This window comes from Hemiscyllium ocellatum, chromosome 36, assembly GCF_020745735.1.
Source record: "Hemiscyllium ocellatum isolate sHemOce1 chromosome 36, sHemOce1.pat.X.cur, whole genome shotgun sequence".
NCBI classification, from domain to species: Eukaryota; Metazoa; Chordata; class Chondrichthyes; order Orectolobiformes; family Hemiscylliidae; genus Hemiscyllium; species Hemiscyllium ocellatum.
The window spans coordinates 6,728,927-6,748,801 of NC_083436.1; the positions used below are offsets into that span (position 1 = coordinate 6,728,927).

At 40.0% G+C, this 19,875-nt stretch overlaps 2 protein-coding genes across 2 annotated transcripts in view; one reads left to right on the plus strand and one right to left on the minus strand.

The window, feature by feature from the left end:
- idua (alpha-L-iduronidase) overlaps window positions 1–19,875 on the plus strand; it is a 269,569-nt gene that overhangs the window by 31,251 nt on the left and 218,443 nt on the right. The window lies entirely within an intron of this gene.
- Window positions 1,186–19,266, minus strand: slc26a1 (solute carrier family 26 member 1). The gene is made up of 2 exons (XM_060851731.1): window positions 18,634–19,266; window positions 1,186–2,709 (listed from the first exon to the last, which is right to left on the minus strand). The coding sequence occupies exons 1-2, from the start codon at window positions 19,264–19,266 to the stop codon at window positions 1,186–1,188; spliced, it is 2,157 nt and encodes a 718-aa protein (XP_060707714.1).

Consider the following 19,875-nt stretch of genomic DNA (forward strand, 5'->3'; position numbering starts at 1 on the left):
TGGTCCATTTTTTACAGTAACAAAGCATTGATAGAATACAATAGAAAGCAAACGTAATATCAAAATCAGAAATAATCCACATATTTTGCAGCTTGATTACTGTTCTTCACTATCAACTTGTAAGTAAAGCGATGAACACAATGATAACTAGAAATGTGCCATTGAAGGCAACCTACTTCAAAAATATTTTCCATTGAATTGAGTAGATATTACTGTGTCACTGTACAAAATGTAGATTCTTGGTTGAAACAAATTAGAGTTTTCATTTTTTTCCATTCTTTATTGTATATCACGAGACGATTCTCGTACAAGAAAACAGATTTTGTCCTAAGCGTTTGAACCATCATGACAATATTGTCATCTTAGAAAACAAAATGAGAGATGAAAGTTTACATTATTAAAAATAAACTTTAGTAGCTTTTATTTCTCTTTTCAAAGCAATAAACCTCCACAGTTTGAGTTTTAAATCAGTAATTCATTTTAATCCCAACTGCTCTTGTTTATTTACAGTAAGACAGTGAAAAGCTTTTAAGCTTAAAATGGTATAAATAAAGAACAATTATGTCCATTAAGCATAGTATGTATAGGCTTTCATCTGAAAAAGCATCTGGAGCATTTGGGAGGATTTTGTAGAGCAATAGTTCAGCCCTATGTACAATTACATTATAAGTGACCATAATTTGCATTTTAAAATACTACAAGAAATTTTCTTTATGCTTGCTGCTGATGACTATCTTGAATATCCTCTTAAAAAAGCTAACCTGCTTATTATCCGGCCTGTCTTAAATGTGGTGACTCTGGTTTACCCTTCTATGGACAGCATGGTAAACCTACCCATGCACAGTATTCAGCAGATATCATTGAATGGCAATCAGGAACAGGCATCCTGCTTGATTTTTTTTTTGTTCTTCATCCGGGAATGCTGAGTAAACTGTTAAATCTTCTCAATTGCCTACCTGAAATCAACTAACTTAAGGAGACCCAAATCAAAATTGGGATCTTTCTGGTCTGCATGGCGACAGTAAGTGGTACATTTGTTTATAGAACTATTACTCAACTAATTTAAATAAAAATACCAAAGCAGATTCCATAGTTTAAATAAAGTTTTTTGAGTTTGGCATATATTGCCCTTTTCATAGTGCATATCTCTACATATGTCAACATTGGATATTAACATGAAAGCTATTAAAGAGTGGAATTACTTGTTTCAGGCCAGCTGGCTTTAGCGTACTGAACAGCTGCATGCACACTATAAAACAACTGAGTGCCCATCTCCTTGCAGTTTTCTCCAAAATATCCTCCCCTACTCAGTGAGTCAATGACTGAAGGATTACAGTTGGCCAGAAGGATTCTAATACCAATCTCACTGTAATCCTTCAAAACTGTCTTCATAGTATTAATACCAACAGTATCTAAGAATTGTATTGTGGAACAGTCTAGAATAATGGTGTGAAAATTGTACACCTTAGGAATCAATCGTTTGCTGACAACAGGCTGTTCTTGTTTGATGTTGCCGTTGAATGCTTTTGCTTCTTTATTTTTTGTTTGTTTGCTTTCTTCTTTTTTCTGCTTCGCAATCTCCAAAGCTGGATTCAGTTCAACTTTTCTCATTAGGGATTCCATAAAGAAATCTTTATTAGCATAGTACAGTGGGGCTTCAAACCGAAAAATTTTAACTTGGGGAATAGGTGTAAGGTTATTGTATTCTGTTTGATCTTCATATAGAGTTGAACCCTGGATTTGACCTAACAAAGCTACTCTAGGCACTTGAGTGCGAATAATAACACACAGAAGTGAGAACGTTACCCCTGTGAAAAGTCCCAGTTCAGTACTTATTAAAGTTACAGATAACATTGTAACCCACCAAACCAGTGTGTCAATTTTGCTCATCTTCCATTGCTTTGGCAAATCACGAAATTTCATGAGAGCCCCTCTTAAACTGACTATAATGATGGATGCTAGAACACACTTCTGCAAAGAATAGAATACAGGAGCTAAGAAAAGCAGCAGCATTAGGACCAACACAGCACTGACAACACTAGACAGCTGGGTCTGACAACCACTCGAATCTTTAACAAGTGTTTTAACCAGAGTTGCACTGGAAGCATATGAATGAAAGAATGATTGAACAACATTACAGAATCCAAGAGCATAGGTCTCTTGATTGGCTTGTATTGTGTATCCATGTTTTTTTGCAAACAACTCTGACAGCGAGATTGTGAAGGCAAAGCTGATGATTGCAAGTGTTACAGCATCCATGGCAACTCTGGGTAAGAGGTGCCAATTTGGAACTTTAGGGGGTAAGAATCCAGTTGGGATTGCTCCTGTAATGCTTGAACCATACACTTCATTTAGATTTACAAAGTGGGATATTAATGTAGCTATGACTACAATGGTCAGTTCCATTGGGAAAGGGAACTTAAGCTTGTGTTTATATCGTTCTCCTAGTTCTTTGGAAACAATTAGCAGAGGCATGCAAATGGCAGTTGTTATCAGATCACAGAAATTGGTTTTGTGAATGTTCTTAAAAATGTTTATCCAAGTTACAACAACACTACCAGGTCCATGACTACGTGGTAGTTTTATTCCAATGAGGTACTTGACTTGCATAGTTACAATAGTGATTGAGGCACCAGTTGCAAATCCATCTAACAAGGGCTCAGATAAATACTTTGATACAAATCCAAGATTGAAAACTGCCATTAGTACCTGGAAGAAAAAGAAATCAGAAGAATGAATTGAAATTGAGGTCCTCCAAAAGGATCAGAGAATCTTGCAATTCAAATCTGTAAACCTTCACTTCCCCAAAGTGACCTGAGAACTTTAGGGCGTGATTATTGCATGACACTGAAAATAATTTATTTGTCTGTTAAAATTTTATGTCATTTGGGCTTTCTGTTAAGAATGATTAAGAAACACGTAAGTTTTAATTTTCTACATTGTGGTTTCCATGCTGTAATTTTGCAAGAAAGACACTGGAAAAAGGGAAAAGTGCTTTTCAAGGTTATAGATGTGTTCATTTGTAACCAAACCAAAGGGATGATAGCATGTACATGTTGCAGTATTTTGTGATGGTTGCGTTCTTGTGCTTTAGAAACAGTGCCCCCAATTAATTAATCGCATTAACAAAATGCATGTTTATTTCTACTGAAATGTTTTAGAAACTACAATACCAAGTTTCCACATACAATTTTTTAAAAAGTCATAATTGCTAAAAAGCAGAAATAGAAATACGCAGTTCTACAAGTGCTGTGTAGCTTTGAGAACAGCACTGTGAATGAGGAGAAGGTTAGTGAATAGATCTCTGTTGGATTGAAACAAAGAGCTAGAGGTTCGTGAGATAATAAGAAATAGGAATAGGAGGAGCCCATTCTGCCCCTCGAGCCTAGTCCATCAATCAATAGGATCATGGCTCGTCCTTCATTCCAGTTTCCTGCCCTTTTTCTGTAAATCTTGAATCCAATATTGATCAAGAATTGATCTGTCTCAATCTAATTATACACAAGGACTGTGATCCACGGCTCTCTGTGGCAAGGAGTTTCAAGAACTCACAACCCTCGAAGAGAAAAAAATTAGTTATCATTTCAGTCTTAAATTGACGCTGCTTTTATTCTGGTTGTAGACTCTCCCATGAGGGGAAACATTCTCTTAGCATGTACCCTGTCAAACCCCTTAAGAATCCTGTAGATTTCAGTGAGATCACCTCTCAATTTTCTAAACTTCAGTGAGTTGAGTCCCAGCCTGTTTAGCCTATACTCATAAGATAATCCCACCATACCAAGGGCCACCCTAATGAACCTTCTCTGAACAATCTCCAACAAAGGAGGCAGTTATCTCCCCTCAAATAAAGGAATCAAAACTGCTCACAGTACTCTACTCGAGTTGTAGTTTCACTAGTATCTTGCACAGTTGCAGTAAGGCTTTCCTACTGTAAAACCCCAACTCCCTTGAAATAAGAGTTAACATTCACTTAGCCTTCCTGATTACCTGCTGCACCTGTGTACTAGTTTTGTGTATAGGTACCCGAAGACCCTTTTGTGTTGCTACTTTCTACAACTTTTCTCCTTTTAAATAATAATTGCCAATTTTTGTTCACTTATGAAATCTATCAATATCTTTGTGTAGACTGTTTATTTGTCTTAAACCCCTTCACTAACTGCCTTTTCATCTATTTTTGTGTTATCTGCAAATTTGACTACAGTTCATTAACTTCCTTTCACAAAATCCACATTATATTTTGTAAATTTTTTCGGCCCTTGAGATCCCACTCATCCTTGTGGAATTCCATTGGTCGCCAACTTGAAAAGAACCTCTTATCCCACTTGTTTCCTGCCCATGAGCCAATTCTCTACTCGTGCTAATATACTACCTCTATTATGGTGGGATCTTCTCTTATGACTTGATCTTTTGTGATGTACCTTGGTCGAACATCTTCTGAAAGTCCAAATACAACACATCTGCTGGTTCCATTCTATTGACTAATTAGTTAGATACAATTTTCTTTTTGTGAAGGATGACTCTTCTTGATTTGATTATGATTTTCCAAATATCTGCTACTACTTAATATTACTAATATTTGATTCCTATAATTTTCAAACAGTAGATGTTAGACTAATTGGCTTATAGTTCCCCACTTTTTTGTCCCCCCCTCCCCTTTTTGAATAGGGATGTCACATTAGCAATTTTCTGATCCTCTCATACACCTCGAGAATCCAACAATTTTTGGAAAATTCCAACCAATGCATCTTTGTAGCTTCCTCTTTAAGGATCCCCGAATGCAAGTCATCTAGGCCAGGTGACTTATCTGCCTTGAGCCCATTAGTTTGTATAATTCTACTATTTTTGTGATGGTGCTTAATTTCTTTCTTGTATTCTTTAGTATGAATAGATGTTTGAGGTATCTTTCAATATAAAGACTGATGCAAAATATCTAACTCTTCTGCCATTTCTTTGTTCCTAAAACCGTCTCCCCAGGTTTGTTTACTGAAGGGACTGTGTTCACTTTGACCTCTGTCTTCCTTTTTATACATTTAAAGAAGCTCTTATTGTCAGTTTCTTATTCTTCTATAGTTTGCCCACAGGTTTATTTTTCCTGTTTTTTTATTATCTTTTTAGTTCTCCTTTGCTGGTTTCTGAACTTATTTCTGTATTGAGGGCTATCATTCACAATAAAGAATGGTTATTTAAGATAGTGACAAATATGTTTCCTTGAAGGAACTTGGGTGAATCACTGTTCTTCCTCTTTACACACTGCCAGGATTGGAGAAGCACTTCTCCATTCACTTGTTTTTACCTCCCTTTAGGTGTTGGCTTTTCCAAGGGTCTGATAACCTGACAATGTTCAATTTGGAAGCAAGATAAAACCACCTCATTAACGTTTTCGATGAGTGACACCCCTTTGTTAAAGTCCATATTTAAGATGGCTTGGGTTCAGGTTGAGATTTTACATTCTAACGTCCCACCTCTCATATCATAGCCTACTGCCCGGACCTATTAATAGTCGGTCTGGCTAGACCCAGGAGTAGACCCAGTGAGTACTTTTTTTTTCAAATCAACCTGTTCCAAGATGTTAATAAGGCACCTCTGGAACAGGTGAGACTTGAAGCCAGGCCTCCTGTTTTGAAAGTATGGATACTACCACTATGCCACAGCAGTCCTCAACATCTCCGCTCAGAGATGACATTATACACTTCCGGAGCGGATGGGATTTGAAACATGGCCTCTTGATTCAGAGGTTAGGGATACTCCCACTGCACCACAAGAACCCTCTTCTAATTGACCTGTTCAGAGCTGTAATTACACATTTCTAGTCTAGGTGGATTGAACCAGGGCTGCCTGACTTAGAAAGGTGGACACTACCACTGTGCTAGAAGAACCTTCAGCATCCCACCTTCAAAATTTTCAAATTTTTAAAAATATATTCTGTACCTTGATATCATGAGTATACATCTAAATACTACCTGAATGTTATGTGGTTTTCTGTCTCCATCACCCTTCTCGGCAGTATGTAGCAACGAACCACACCTTTTTGTGGCCATCCATTTCAATTTCCCCTCCCACTTCCCTGATATGCCTATACTGGGCCTCCTCTACTGCCTAAACAAGGCTACTCTCAAACTGGAGGAGGAATACATCATCTTCCACCTCAGGGAACCTACAACTACATAGCCTCAACATTTGACTTGCATCACTTTCCAAATCTCCTCTGCGCTCTCTTATCCCCCCTGCCCCCAATCCTCTGACTCGGCTCCGCCCCCTTGACCTTTCTTCTCATCTATCCGCTCCATAATTCCCACTGACCTATCACAATCACCTCCTATCTTTGCCCACCTACCTTTTCCCCATCCTTCCCCTTCCCCTATTTCTCAGCCCCCTTTTCCCCCTCCTGAGCTCTGATGAAGGGTTATACCCAAAACGTTGACTTTCTTGCTTCTCAGATACTGCCTGAGTTGCTGTGCTTTTTCCAGCACCACACTTTATCGACATCTGCAGTCCCCACTAGCTCAGAGTGAGTTCCAGGTTCCTGCCACTTGGTGGAAAAGCTTCCTCTCAACTCTTGTAAATCTTTCACCCCTTACCTTAAATTTGCACTCCCTGGTCATTGACTCTTCCACTGAGAGAAAATTTTCTTCCTGTCTACCCTGTGTATGACCATCATAATTTTATACATCTCAAAAATGACCTCCTCTGTTTCCTCTCCTCCAAGGAAGTTAAATTCAGGTTATTCAGTCTCTCTTGATAAGTAAAATTCTCCAACCCTGTCAACATCCTGGTAAATATCCTCTGCACCTTCTCCAGTGCAATTACATGCCTCCTTTTAATGTGGATTCTGGAACTCCACACAATTCTGTGTACCCTAACTAATTCTTTATACAGTTATCTGCCTTGGCTAATAATGGCAAGTACCCTAGAAGCTGCCTGAACCACTATCCACCTGTCCCGCTACCTTAACAGACTAGTGGACTTGCACACCAAGATCTCTCTAATTCTCGGTTCTTCCCACTTCCATTTGTCATGTGTTCCCTTGTCTTGTTTGTCTAAGAGTCATAGATGTACAGCATGGAAACAGAACCTTTGTCCAATTCGTCCATGCTGACCAGATATCCTAAATTAATCTAGTCTCATTTGCTAGCACATGGCCCAAACCCCTTGAATCCTTCCTTTTCATCTGCCCATCCAAGTGTCTTTTAAATATTGTAATTGTATCAGCCTCCACCACTTTCTCCAGTAGCTCATTCCATACGTGTCCCACCCTTTGCTTGAAAAAGGTGCCTCGGAGGTCCCTTTTAAATTTTTCTCCTCTCAGCTGAAACCTATGCTCTCCAGTTCTGGACTCACTCAACCTAAGGAGAAAGCCTTGTCTATTTACCTTAACGATGGTTTTATAAACCTCTGCAAGGTTATTGCTCAGCCTTGTGGGGAAACAGCCCAGCCTATTCAGTATCTCCTTGCTCAAACCCTCCAACCCTGGCAATGTCCTTGCTAAATTTTTCTGAATCTTTTGATGTTTGTCCATATTATTCCTATAGCAGGGAGACCAGAATTGCACACAATATTCCAAAAGTGGCCTAACCGATTCCTGTGCAGTTACAACATGACCTCCCAATTCCTATACTCAACGCTCTGGCTGATGGGCTCTTTTTCTTGAGATTCTTACACCCTTGATGCAACTGCAACACCCCAACTTCTGTGAACAAGCAAAATGTTATTTAACTAAGTACGGTACAAGCTTTCTGGAGGAACCTTTAACACTCTTCGCAGTGCTTGCAAAGCATGTAAAAGGTATCTCTGAACAAAGGAACAGCTCTTCCTTTTTACAAGATCTTTATATCATAGTCCATTTACATGCCCAGCCATCCCCCCACAGTCACATACCACTCAAGACACAATGCAGTGACCTGATCATCTCCAGAAACAGTTATGTAAATCACCCTTAAGGTTAAATCTGTTGTGAACCATTTTTTTAACTGCAGGAAGTAGTCAGAATTTTAATTGCAATATTCTTATTGACTTCTGAATGGAGGATGATAATGTAATTCTTTTACTATGAATAGCTAAGAAACGGCCATGTAAAGGGCTCTGAATGGCAAGGGATGGGAATGTAACTTCCTTACATTCTACCTGTAAAACAGACCTCCCATCCTAGCCTCGGGACATCCAATTTCCTGCAGGTCAGCAGAGCAAATTAACCCTTTCTTATCTCATAACCAACAAAAGAAAGCATCTTCTTCACTATCTTGTCTACCTGAGACTACACTTCAAGGAACTGTGAACCTTCACTTCAAGGTCTCTTTGTTCAGTAATGCTCCTCAGGACCTTACCATTTAGTTATAAATCCTGCTCTGATTTGTCTTGCCAAAGTGCAGCACCTCCCAGTTATCTAAGTTGAAATCCATCTGCCACTCGGCCCATTGGTCCATCTGATCAAGACCCCATTGTATTCTGAGGTAACCGTCTTTGCTATTCACTACATCTCCAATTTTGGTATCATCTGCAAACTTACTAACTATACCTTCTATAATCACATCCAGGTCAGTTATATAAATGACAAAAAGCAATGGACACACCATTGGTCACAGGCTTCCAGTATGAAAAGCAACCCTCTGCCACCACCCTCTCTGTTCCAATTTTGAGACAGTTCTGTATCCAAATGGCTAGTTCACCCTGTATTCCATGTGATCAAACCTTGCTAACTTCTTGAAATCCACCACATCCACAGGTTCTCCCTTACTTATACTATTATCTACATTCTCAAACTCTAGTAGATCAGTTAAGTAAGAGTTCCTTTTCATAAATCCATGCAACTGTTTAATCCTGTGAAAACTTTTCAAACTTTCTGAATTGTCACATCTTTTATAACAGACTCGAGTAGTTTCCCCAGTACGGATCTGTAATTATCTCTGGTACTCTGTTTCTTTCTCACATACTCTCTTGAAATAGTGGGGTTATATTTGCCACCATCCAATCTGTAGAAACTAGTCCAGAGCCGACAAGACTTGAAAGATTACCGCCAATGCATCCAAAACTTTCAGGGCCTCTTAGTGTTCTAGATGCAGAAAATCATGCCCTTGGGATTTTTCAGCCTTCAACTATTAATTTCTCTACAACTATTTTTTGTTCTAATATGGCGTTTCTTAAATTCCTTCCGCTCACTAGACCCTCAGTTCCATAACATTTCTGAGAAATTTTGTCTCCCCTCGTGAATGCAGATCTAAAACATGCATTCAATTATTCTGCCACTTCTTTGTTCTCCATTTATAATTTCCCTGTTACTGCAGGTATTTGTATTCCACAAGCAACAGGGCAGCAGAGAAAAACTGTGCATTACAACCTCAGACTCTCAAACCATTAACTACATATTTTAGTAATTTGTACACTAACCAAGATGGAGGACAGGAAAAATTTCTGGCTGTAACAGCTGCTCCATATTTGAGGTATTTTAGGTGCTGGAGGTGATTTCCTCAAATTCCAGGAGCAGCAATTACTGTTTTATATGCTGTTGCATTGTTTTGGAACTTTGGAAAAAAAAGTCAAATAACAGCAGTATTAAAAGGGAGAAGAGCAGACAAAGGAAGAACATGGTGAGGTCATTGCAGGAGAGAGAGAGAGAACCTGCACAGTTACTGCCTTTGCTGTTTGAATTCATGTATCACTGGACACTGGAGTGCATCTGGGAACGTTATCAAACAGTGAAATTCGCAACTAATTTTGGAGGAACGGTTGGGCGAAGTTCATAGCACAATCGGATAAATTAATCGATTTTGAAGTGTGACCCACAAAAAGTCTGCAGTAGTGAGTAGAGTCTTTCTTGATTTTAAGTTTTTGGAGATATGTCTCTTGATTAAATGTAAAATATAAGCCGTAACTATTAATTTAACGTAGGGCAGTGTTTGTAGAGGAATAAGACGGTGTTATTTTCTGTGTCTATAGATTGTGAAGGAGCAAAAATGGCCTTTAATAGAGTGATATGTACTTCTTGTCAGATGTGGGAGTTTAAAGACAGTTTAAGGGTTGCTGCGGATTACATCTGCCATAAATGCCATTGGCTGCAAATCTTATCAGATCGAATGGATCAGTTGGAGAGACAGTTAGAAGCAATGAGGAATTTGCAACAGCAACAGTATGTGATGGATGACAGTTACAGTAAGGAGGGGGGGGAAGTCTCAGGTACAGTCACATAGATGGGTTAACTCCAGGAAAGGTCAGAGAGGTGTGCACCTAGGGCAGGAGTCTTTTGTGGATATACCCATTTCAAACAGGTATGCTGTTTTGGAAAGTGTAGAGGGTGATGGATTCTCGGGGGAACGTACCACGAACAGCCATGTTTCTGGTATTGAGACTGGCTCTAATGCAACAGGGGGTACATCGGGTTTCGAGAGAGCATTTGTGTGAGGGTATTCTCTAATCATAGACACAGATGTTTCTGTGGCCAGCAGAGAAAAAGCAGAATGGTATGTTGTTTCCCTGGTGCCAAAATCAAGGATGTATCCGAGGGTGCAGAATGTTCTCATGGGGGAGAGGGGCCAGCAGGAGATCATTGTCCACATTGAAACCAATGACATAGGAAGGGGAAAGGTTGAGATTCTGAAGGGAGATTACAGAGAGTTAGGCAGAAATTTAAAAAGGAGGTCCTTGAGAGTAGTAATATCTGGATTACTCCCAGTGCTACGACCTAATGAGGGCAGGAACAGGAGGACAGAGCAGATGAATGCATGGCTGAGGAGCTGGTGTATGGGAGAAGGATTCACAGTTTTGAATCATTGAAATCTCTTTTGGGGTGGAAGTGACCTGTACAAAAAGGACAGATTACACCTACATTGGAAGGGGGCTAATATAATGACAGAGAAATTTGCTAGAGCTGCTCTGGAGGATTTAAACAAGTAAGTTGGGGGGGGGGTCCTAGGGAGATAGTGATGAAAGAAATCAATCTGAGACTGGTATAGGTGAGAACCGAAGAGAGTCAAACAGGCAGGGACAGGGTAGGACTAATAAATTAAACTGTATTTATTTCAATGCAAGGGGCCTAACAGGGAAGGCAGATGAACTCAGGGCATGGTTAGGAACATAGGACTGGGATATCATAGGAATTACGGAAACATGGCTCAGGGATAGGCAGGACTGGCAGCTTTTAATATTCCAGGATACACATGCTACAGGAAGGATAGAGAGGAGGGGGAGTGGCATTTTTGATAAGGGATAGCATGACAGCTGTGCTGAGGGAAGTTATTTGGGTGGAACTGAGAAATAAGAAAGGGATGATCACCTTTATAGGGATTGTATTATAGACTAGAAGAAAGTGAGGACTGCAGATGCTGGAGTACCAGAGTTGAAAAATGTTGCGCTGGAAAAATACAGCAGGTCAGGCAGCATTTGTATTATAGACCCCCTAATAGTCAGAGGGAAATTGAGAAACAAACTTGTACAGAGATTTCAGCCATCTGAAAGAATAATAAGGTGGTTATGTTAGGGGATTTTAACATTCCAAACATCGACTGGGACAGCCATAGTGTTAAGGGTTTAGATGGAGAGGAATTTGATAAGTGTGTACACAACAATTTTCTGATTCAGTATGTGGATGTACCTACTAGAGAAGGTGCAAAACTTGACCTACTCTTGGGAAATAAGGTCGGGCAGGTGATTGAGGTGTCAGTGGGTGTGCACTTTGGGGCCAGCGACCATTATTCTATTAGATTTAAAATAGTGATGGAAAAGGGTAGTCCAGATCTAAAAGTTGAAGTTCTAAATTGGAGAAAGGTCAATTTTGACGGTATGAGGCAAGAACTTTCGAAAGCTGATTGGGGGCAGATGTTCGCGGGTACAAGGACGGCTGGAAAATGGGAAGCCTTCAGAAATGAGATAATGAGAATGCAGAAAAAGTATATTCCTGTTAGGATGAAAGGAAAGGCTGGTAGGTATAGGGAATGCTGGATGACTAAAGAAATTCAGGGTTTGGTTAAGAAAAAGAAGAAAGCATGTGTCAGGTATAGACAGGATAGATTGAGTGAATCCTTAAAGTGTAAAGGCAATAGGAGTATACTTAAAAGGGAAATCAGGAGGGCAAAAAGAGAACATAGCCTTGACAAATAGAATTAAGGAGAATCCAAAGAGTTTTTACAAATACATTAAGGGCAATAGGGTAACTAGGGAGAGAATAGGGCCCCTCAAAGACCAGCAAGGCAACATTTGTGTGAAGCTGCAGAAAATGGGGGAGATACTAAATGAGTATTTTGCATTATTATTTACTAGGGAAAAGGATATGGAAGATATAGACTGTAGGGAAATAGATGGTGACATCTTGCAAAATATCCAGATTACAGAAGAGGAAATGCTGAATGGCTTGAAACGGGTAAAGGTGAATAAATCCCCAGGATCTGATCAGGTGTACCCGAGAACTCTGTGGGAAGTTAGAGAAGTGATTGCTGGGCCTCTTGCTGAGATATTTGTATCATCCGTAATCATGGGTGAGGTGCCGGAAGACTGGAGGTTGGCTAATGTGGTGCCATTGTTTAAGAAGGGTGGTAAGGACAAGCCAGGGAACTATAGACCAGTGAGCCTGACCTCAGTGGTGGGCAAGTTGTTGGAGGGAATCCTGAGGGACAGGATGTACATGTATTTGGAAAGGCAAGGACTGATTAGGGGTAGTCAACATGGCTTTGTGCATGAGAAATCATGTCTCACAAACTTGATTGAGTTCTTTGAAGAAGTAACAAAGAGGATTGATGAGGGTAGAGTGGTAGATGTGATCTATATGGACTTCAGTAAGGCATTCAACAAGGTTCCCCATGGGAGACTGATTAGCAAGGTTAGATCTCACGGAATACAGGGAGAACTAGCCATTTGGATATAGAACTGGCTCAAAGGTAGAAGACAGAGGGTGGTGGAGCAGGGTTGGTTTCAGACTGGAGGCCTGTGACCAGTGGAGAGCCTCAAGGATCTGTGCTGGGTCCTCTACTTTTTGTCATTTACATAAATGATTTGGATGCGAGCATAAGAGGTACAGTTAGTAAGTTTGCAGATGACACCAAAATTGGAGGTGTAGTGGACAGCAAAGAGGGTTACCTTGGATTACAACAGGATCTGGACCAGATGGGCCAATGGGCTGAGAAGTGGCAGATGGAGTTAAATTCAGATAAATGGAAGGGGCTACATTTTGGGAAAGCAAATCTTCGGCAGGACTTACACACGTAATGGTAAGGTCCTAGGGAGTGTTGGTGAACAAAGAGACCTTGGAATGCAGGTTCATAGCTCCTTGAAAGTGGAGTTGCAGGTAGATAGGATAGTGAAGAAGGCGTTAGGTATGCTTCCCTTTATTGGTCAGAGTATTGAATACTGGAGTTGGGAGGTCATGTTGTAGCTGTACAGGACATTTGTTAGGCCACTGTTGGAATAATGCATGCAATTCTGATTTCCTTCCTATCAGAAAGATGTGAAACTTGAAAGGGTTCAGAAAAGATTTACAAGGATGTTGCCAGGGTTGGAGGATTTGAGCTATAAGGGAGAAGCTGAACAGGCTGGGACTGTTTTCGCTGGAGCATCTGAGGCTGAGGGGTGACCTTTTACAGAGATTTACAAAATTATGAGGGGCATGACTAGGATAAATAGAGAAAGTATTTTCCCTGGGGTGGGGGAGTCTAGAACTAGAGAGCATAGGTTTAGGGTGAGAGGGGAAAGATACAAAACTTTTTCATGCAGAAGGTGGTACGTGTATGGAATGAGCTGCCAGATGAAGTGGTGGAAGCTGGTACAATTGTAACATTTAAAAGGCATTTGGATGGGTATATGAATAGGAATGGTTTGGACGGATATGGGCCAGGTGCTGGCATGTGGGACTAGATTGGGTTGGTGTACATCTCTATGACTCTGAAGCACACATTATTTGCCTGACAGTTGAGGAGTGCTTGAGTGATCTTTTCAGATGCTCAATGAGGCTAGATGTGACTGGGTCCTTTGAGGGTGTCACAGCAAGTTATCTAAGTACTCTGAATGCTTTTGACCTTTATTAACCTACATGTCTAAATGAAAATGTGTGCTGAGGCACTGTAACTCCTGCAGGACATTAAATGTACACAAAATCAAGGTCTGGCATAAGGCATGATGAAGGAAAATCCTTTATATGGAAAGTTGCACTACTTTAGTGATGCAGCCATTTTAGTGTTGATTTGTGACTCAAATCCTAATTTATTGAAGATGTGAGTTCTGAGGAGGGATCATAATTAACTTGAAATGTTAATTCTCTTATCTTTATGGATGCTGTTAGACCTGGTTAGTATTTCGAGAACCTTCAGTTTTTATGAGCATTGGAGGGATTGGGAAATAGATAGCAATGTTAGCAGGCTGGGATAAAGAAGATAAGAGGAAGCTTGAGCGAATTGTTACCACTGCAGTGATTGATTTGAGGAGAATGGCCTGTTTCTGTGTCTTTTACATGTTCCCTATGGAACTTTTGAATATAGTTGTGTAACTTTTAAATAAGGTAAAAAAAGATCAGCAACAGTTGTACAACATACATCACATTAAAACACCCATAGGAACATTATAATATACAAAATTGAGCAACATCAAGAGATTGGGTGACATGAGCAAAGTCACGGTGAAAGATGTGAATTTTGAGAGTGTCTTAAATATGGAAAACAAGGTTGACAGGCAAAGAGATATAGGAAAGCAATTTCAAACTCTTAAACCTCGTTAGCTGAAGGCTCAGCCACCAATTGTAAATTTACGAATATTCAAGAGAATAAGATGAGCATTTGTTCATGGAATGTGGACATTGCTAGCATGATCAACATTTTGTTCCCTGTTTGAATTGCCCTTGAACTGACTGGCATGTTGGACCTTTCAGAAGAAAGTTACAAGTCAATCATGTTGCTAAGATGCTTAGTGGGCGGCACGGTGGCACAGTGGTTAGCACTGCTGCCTCACAGCGCCAGAGACCTGGGTTCAATTCCTGCCTCAGGCGATTGACTGTGTGGAGTTGGTGGGTCGGTGTGGACTTGTTGGGCCGAAGGGCCTGTTTCCACACTGTAAGTAATCTAATCTAATCTGGAGATCTGTGTAAACTGACTGGATAAGGATGTCAAATTCCCTTCCTTAAAAGGTGGTAGTGAAATTAATGGACCTTTATCGAAATCAACAGCGGTTACATGTTACCATTCGGCTAGGTTTTAATTCCAGTTTTTTTTTTGTGGATTCAAAGTTGACCATACACCCTTTTATAGAGTCATACAGATGTACAGCATGGAAACTGACCCTTTGGTCCAACCTGTCCATGCTGACCAGATATCCCAACCCAATCTAGTCCCACTTGCCAGCACCTGGCCCATATCCCTCCAAACCCTTCCTATCCATATACCCATCCAAATGCCTCTTAAATGTTGCAATTGTACCAGCCTCCACCACATCCTCTGGCAGCTCATTCCATACACGTACCACCCTCTGTGTGAAAAAGTTGCCCCTTAGATCTCTTTTATATCTTTCCCTCTCATCCTAAACCTATGCCCACTAGTTCTAGGCTCCCCAACCCCAGGGAAAAGACTTTGTCTATTTATCCCATCCATGCCCCTCATAATTTTGTAAACCTCTATAATGTCACCCCTCAGCCTCCGATGTTCCAGGGAAAACAGCCCCAACCTGTTCAGCTTCTTCCTGTAGTTCAAATCCTCCAACCCTGGCAACATCCTTGTAAATCTTTTCTGAACCCTTTCAAGTTTCACAACACCTTTTCGATAGGAAGGAGATCAGAATTGCACGCATTATTCCAACAGTGGCTAAGCAATGTACTGTACAGCCGCAACATGACCTACCAACTCCTGTACTCAATACTCTGACCAATAAAGGAAAGCATACCAAAAGCCTTTTTCACTATCCTATCTACCTGCGACTCCACTTTCAAGGAGCTATGAACCTGCACTCCAAAGTCTCTTTGTTCAGCAACACTCCCTAGGACCTTACCATTACGTGTATAAGTCCTGTTAAGATTTGCTTTCCCAAAATGTAGCACCTTCCATTTATCTGAATTGAACTCCATCTGCCACTTCTCAGCCCATTGGCCCATCTGGTCCCGATCCCGTTGTAGTCCAAGGTAGCTCTCTTCGTTGTCCACTGCACCTCCAATTTTGGTGTCATCTGCAAACTTACTAACTGAACCTCTTATGCTCGCATCCAAATCATTTATGTAAATGACAAAAAGTAAAGGACCCAGCACAGATCCTTGTGGCACTCACTGGTCACAGGCCTCCAGTCTGAAAAACAACCCTTCACCACCACCCTCTGTCTTCTACCTTTTGGGCCAGTTCTGTATCCAAATGGCTAGTTCTCCCTGTATTCCATGAGATCTAGCCTTGCTAATCAGTCTCCCATGGGGGACCTTGTCGAACACCTTACTGAAGTCCACATAGATCACATCTACCGCTCTGCTCTCATCAATCATCTTTGTTACTTCTTCAAAAAACTCAAGTTTGTGTGACATGATTTCCCATGCACAAAGCCATGTTGACTATCCCGAATCAGTCCTTGCCTTTCCAAATACATGTACATCCTGTCCCTCGGGATTCCCTCCAACAACTTGCCCACCACTGAGGTCATGCCCACTGGTCTATAATTCCCTGGCTTGTTCTTACCACCCTTCTTAAACAATGGCACCACATTAGCCAACCTCCAGTCTTCCGGCACCTCACCTGTGATTATCCATGATACAAATATCTCAGCAAGAGGCCCAGCAATCACTTCTCTAGCTTCCCACAGAGTTCTCGGGTACACCTGTCTCGGGACATCCAGCATTTCCTCCTCTATAATCTGGACATTTTGCAGGATGTCACCATCTATTTCCTTACAGTCTATATCTTCCACAGTAAATACTGATGCAAAATATTCATTTAGTATCTCCCCCATTTTCTGTGGCTCCACACAAAGGCCGTCTTCCTGATCTTTGAGGGGCCCTATTCTTTCCCTAGTTACCCTTTTGTCCTTAACATATTTGTAAAAACCTTTTGGGTTCTCCTTAATTCTGTTTGCCAAAGCTATCTCATGTCCCCGTTTTGCCCTCCTGATTTCCTTCTTAAGTATACTCCTACTTCCTTTATACTCTTCTGAGGATTCACTCGCTCTATCCTATCCACACCTGACATATGCTTCCTTCTTTTTATTAACCAAACCCTGAATTTCTTTAGTCATCCAGCATTCTCTCTACCTACCAACTTTCCCTTTCATCCTAACAGGAATATATTTTCTCTGGAGTCTTGTTATCTCATTTCTGAAGGCTTCCCATTTCCAGCCGTCCCTTTACCTGCAAATATCTGCCTCTAATCAGCTTTTGAAAGTTCTTGCCTCATACTGTCAAAATTGGCCTTTCTCCAATTTAGAACTTCAACTTTTAGGTCTATTCTTTCCCATCACTATTTTAAAACAAATAGAATTTCTTTAAAGTTTTATTCGATGCTCTGGGTTGACTAGTCTAATGTTACTACCACTGTGCTATTGCTTTCCCCTATCTTACAGGATTAGTTGTGGAGCTGGAGAAAATTACAAAGTAGAGGACAGTGAAAGATTTGGAGAAAAGAAGGATGAGAATTTTAAATCCAGAGTAACATATCAAATATACTTTCACTGAAGTCCGTAGTAATGACAAATCAAATGTTCTCAATCAACTTCAGGCTATTTGGAGATGCAATAAAGCCGCCACTTTGGAGTAGCCTTGTCAAGGTCCATTAATTTATATAGTTTTGCTAATATTAGCTAATTTGACTCGTGCTTTTTCTTTTATGATGGAGACACGGGGAGCTTTTTGAAAATAGTGCATTTTCTCAAGCATTTCTTTTCATTTAATGTTTAGTTAGTAATTGAAAACCGGCATATTTCAAATTGTGATCAGTTTTTAAAATTCTATTTACTATTGGATTCCAACACTTTGTAGTTGGGATAATTAACTGAGCTTATCGTGGGCTCTTCAATTTGTCAGTGGAACTAACGACTGTTCAAATAAATGAATTATGAGCAGGGTAGGTCTTTTGGCCCCTCAGTTGAAAATGTGTTGCTGGTTAAAGCACAGCAGGTTAGGCAGCATCCAAGGAATAGGAAATTCGACGTTTCGGGCATAAGCCCTTCATCATAGCTCCTCAAGCCTGCTTTGCAGCTCATTAAGGTTATAACTGATCTGACTAATAAGTTTATCGGGAATCGATCTATGTATGTCATTAAAAATATTCAATGACCTTGGTCCCAGTGTTCTACAGGAACAAGAGTTCCATAGAGATTCTATTCTTTGAGAGAAAACATACATCTCTACTTTAAATGTGCAACCCCTTACTTTTGAACTGTATCCCCTAGTCCTAGTTTTTCGCAGGAAAGTAAATATTTTTTCAACATTAACCCTGCCAGGTTCACTTAGGAACTTATACTTTTCAATAAGATCACTTCTAATTCTTCTAAACTTCATGGATTTCGACTTAATATCTGCATCAATTCATTGTGCTGTTGAAAGTTATCACACTTTTTGATCTGGGTCCTGAAACCATAGCATAACTGAGAGCTTTGTTTGTAAAGTTAAATTTAATCCAATAATTACTCAATAAGAAACTATCTGTTCCCTTCTTACATCGGCAAAATATTAAGCATTAAACTTTTCACTAAATGCCTTACCTGGTAAATGCCACACATAAATGTAAGGGCAGCTGAAACACTGACAGCGTAGCATTTTCTATCGCATTCAAAGTTCAGTGGTCCCGAAAGAGTGAAATTCATTATCATGGTTGGATTGACATCACTGTTGTTCCAGTTATCTGCATTGGCCATCGTTGTTGGCATCACTTTGCTGTCTTCATCTACATCAAATCCAGCCAGTAGAAGTTCCCGATCAACCACTTGTCCTACCAAGAGGCATATTAAACTGAAAATGCCCACTGAAATATGGCGTGAAGTACCCATCAGGAAATAAATAATGCAAGAGAAGAAGGATGCATACAAACTGGAACTTGTTTCTAGGCCAGCAAGCAACGCATATGCTATTGATTGAGGAACCATGACAACAGCAACAAGTATACCTGAAATGGTATCACCCAAGATCCATTCTTTTAGTTTGTACTTTGGAAGCCATTGAAGGACTGGAAAGAAACCAGTTATTAGAGTTTTCAGTTTGTCCAATGAACATGAGCAATTTTCTTGCAGTTTCTTTTCAATAAGTTTCTTCACAGCAACTTTTTCCTTCACTGTTCTTTCAATCGGTATTTGAGATTCTAACTGAAGTTCCATTTTAGATAGTTCTTCGTTTTCCATTCTTCTCATGTACTGTATGGTGCACGATAGATGAGTGGTTCTAAAGTTCTGCAATTAAGAAGTACATTACTTCACACAACAAATAAGATCCTTGCTTCTGCAAGATGAGAACTTTATCACCGTTTCTCTCCAGTGATTCTTATACTGTGTAAGAACTCTGGATCAGACAGGTCTTAATTTGTGTCTGGATCATAATTGTAGGTTACTAAGAGGAAGATGCTAAAATTGCAATAATTTGACAAAAAGCTATTCATTCAATGTAAATGAGATTTTGTCTGGGCTTAACAAGTGAAGTGGAGAAGAAAGTTTTGTGGGTTTTTCTAACTTCTGTTGAATGCTGCTGCTGTGAATAGGTTCATGTTCTGTGATAAGTGGAAAAAGCTGAGTTGTAAAATAAATGCTGAATCTTCAAAATCTTTATGCAGAGTGTGTCATAGACTTTGGAGTCTATTTTAGAGACCAATAATAATTCCCTTCTATTAACAATACCAATTCACCTGTATTGTTCTTACTGAATTTAAAAGTCAGGAAAATATGAAATTTTATAATTCCTGATAGTTAGAACTGTGATATGAGCAGTATTATTTTCAGCCAAAACCTGACTACATT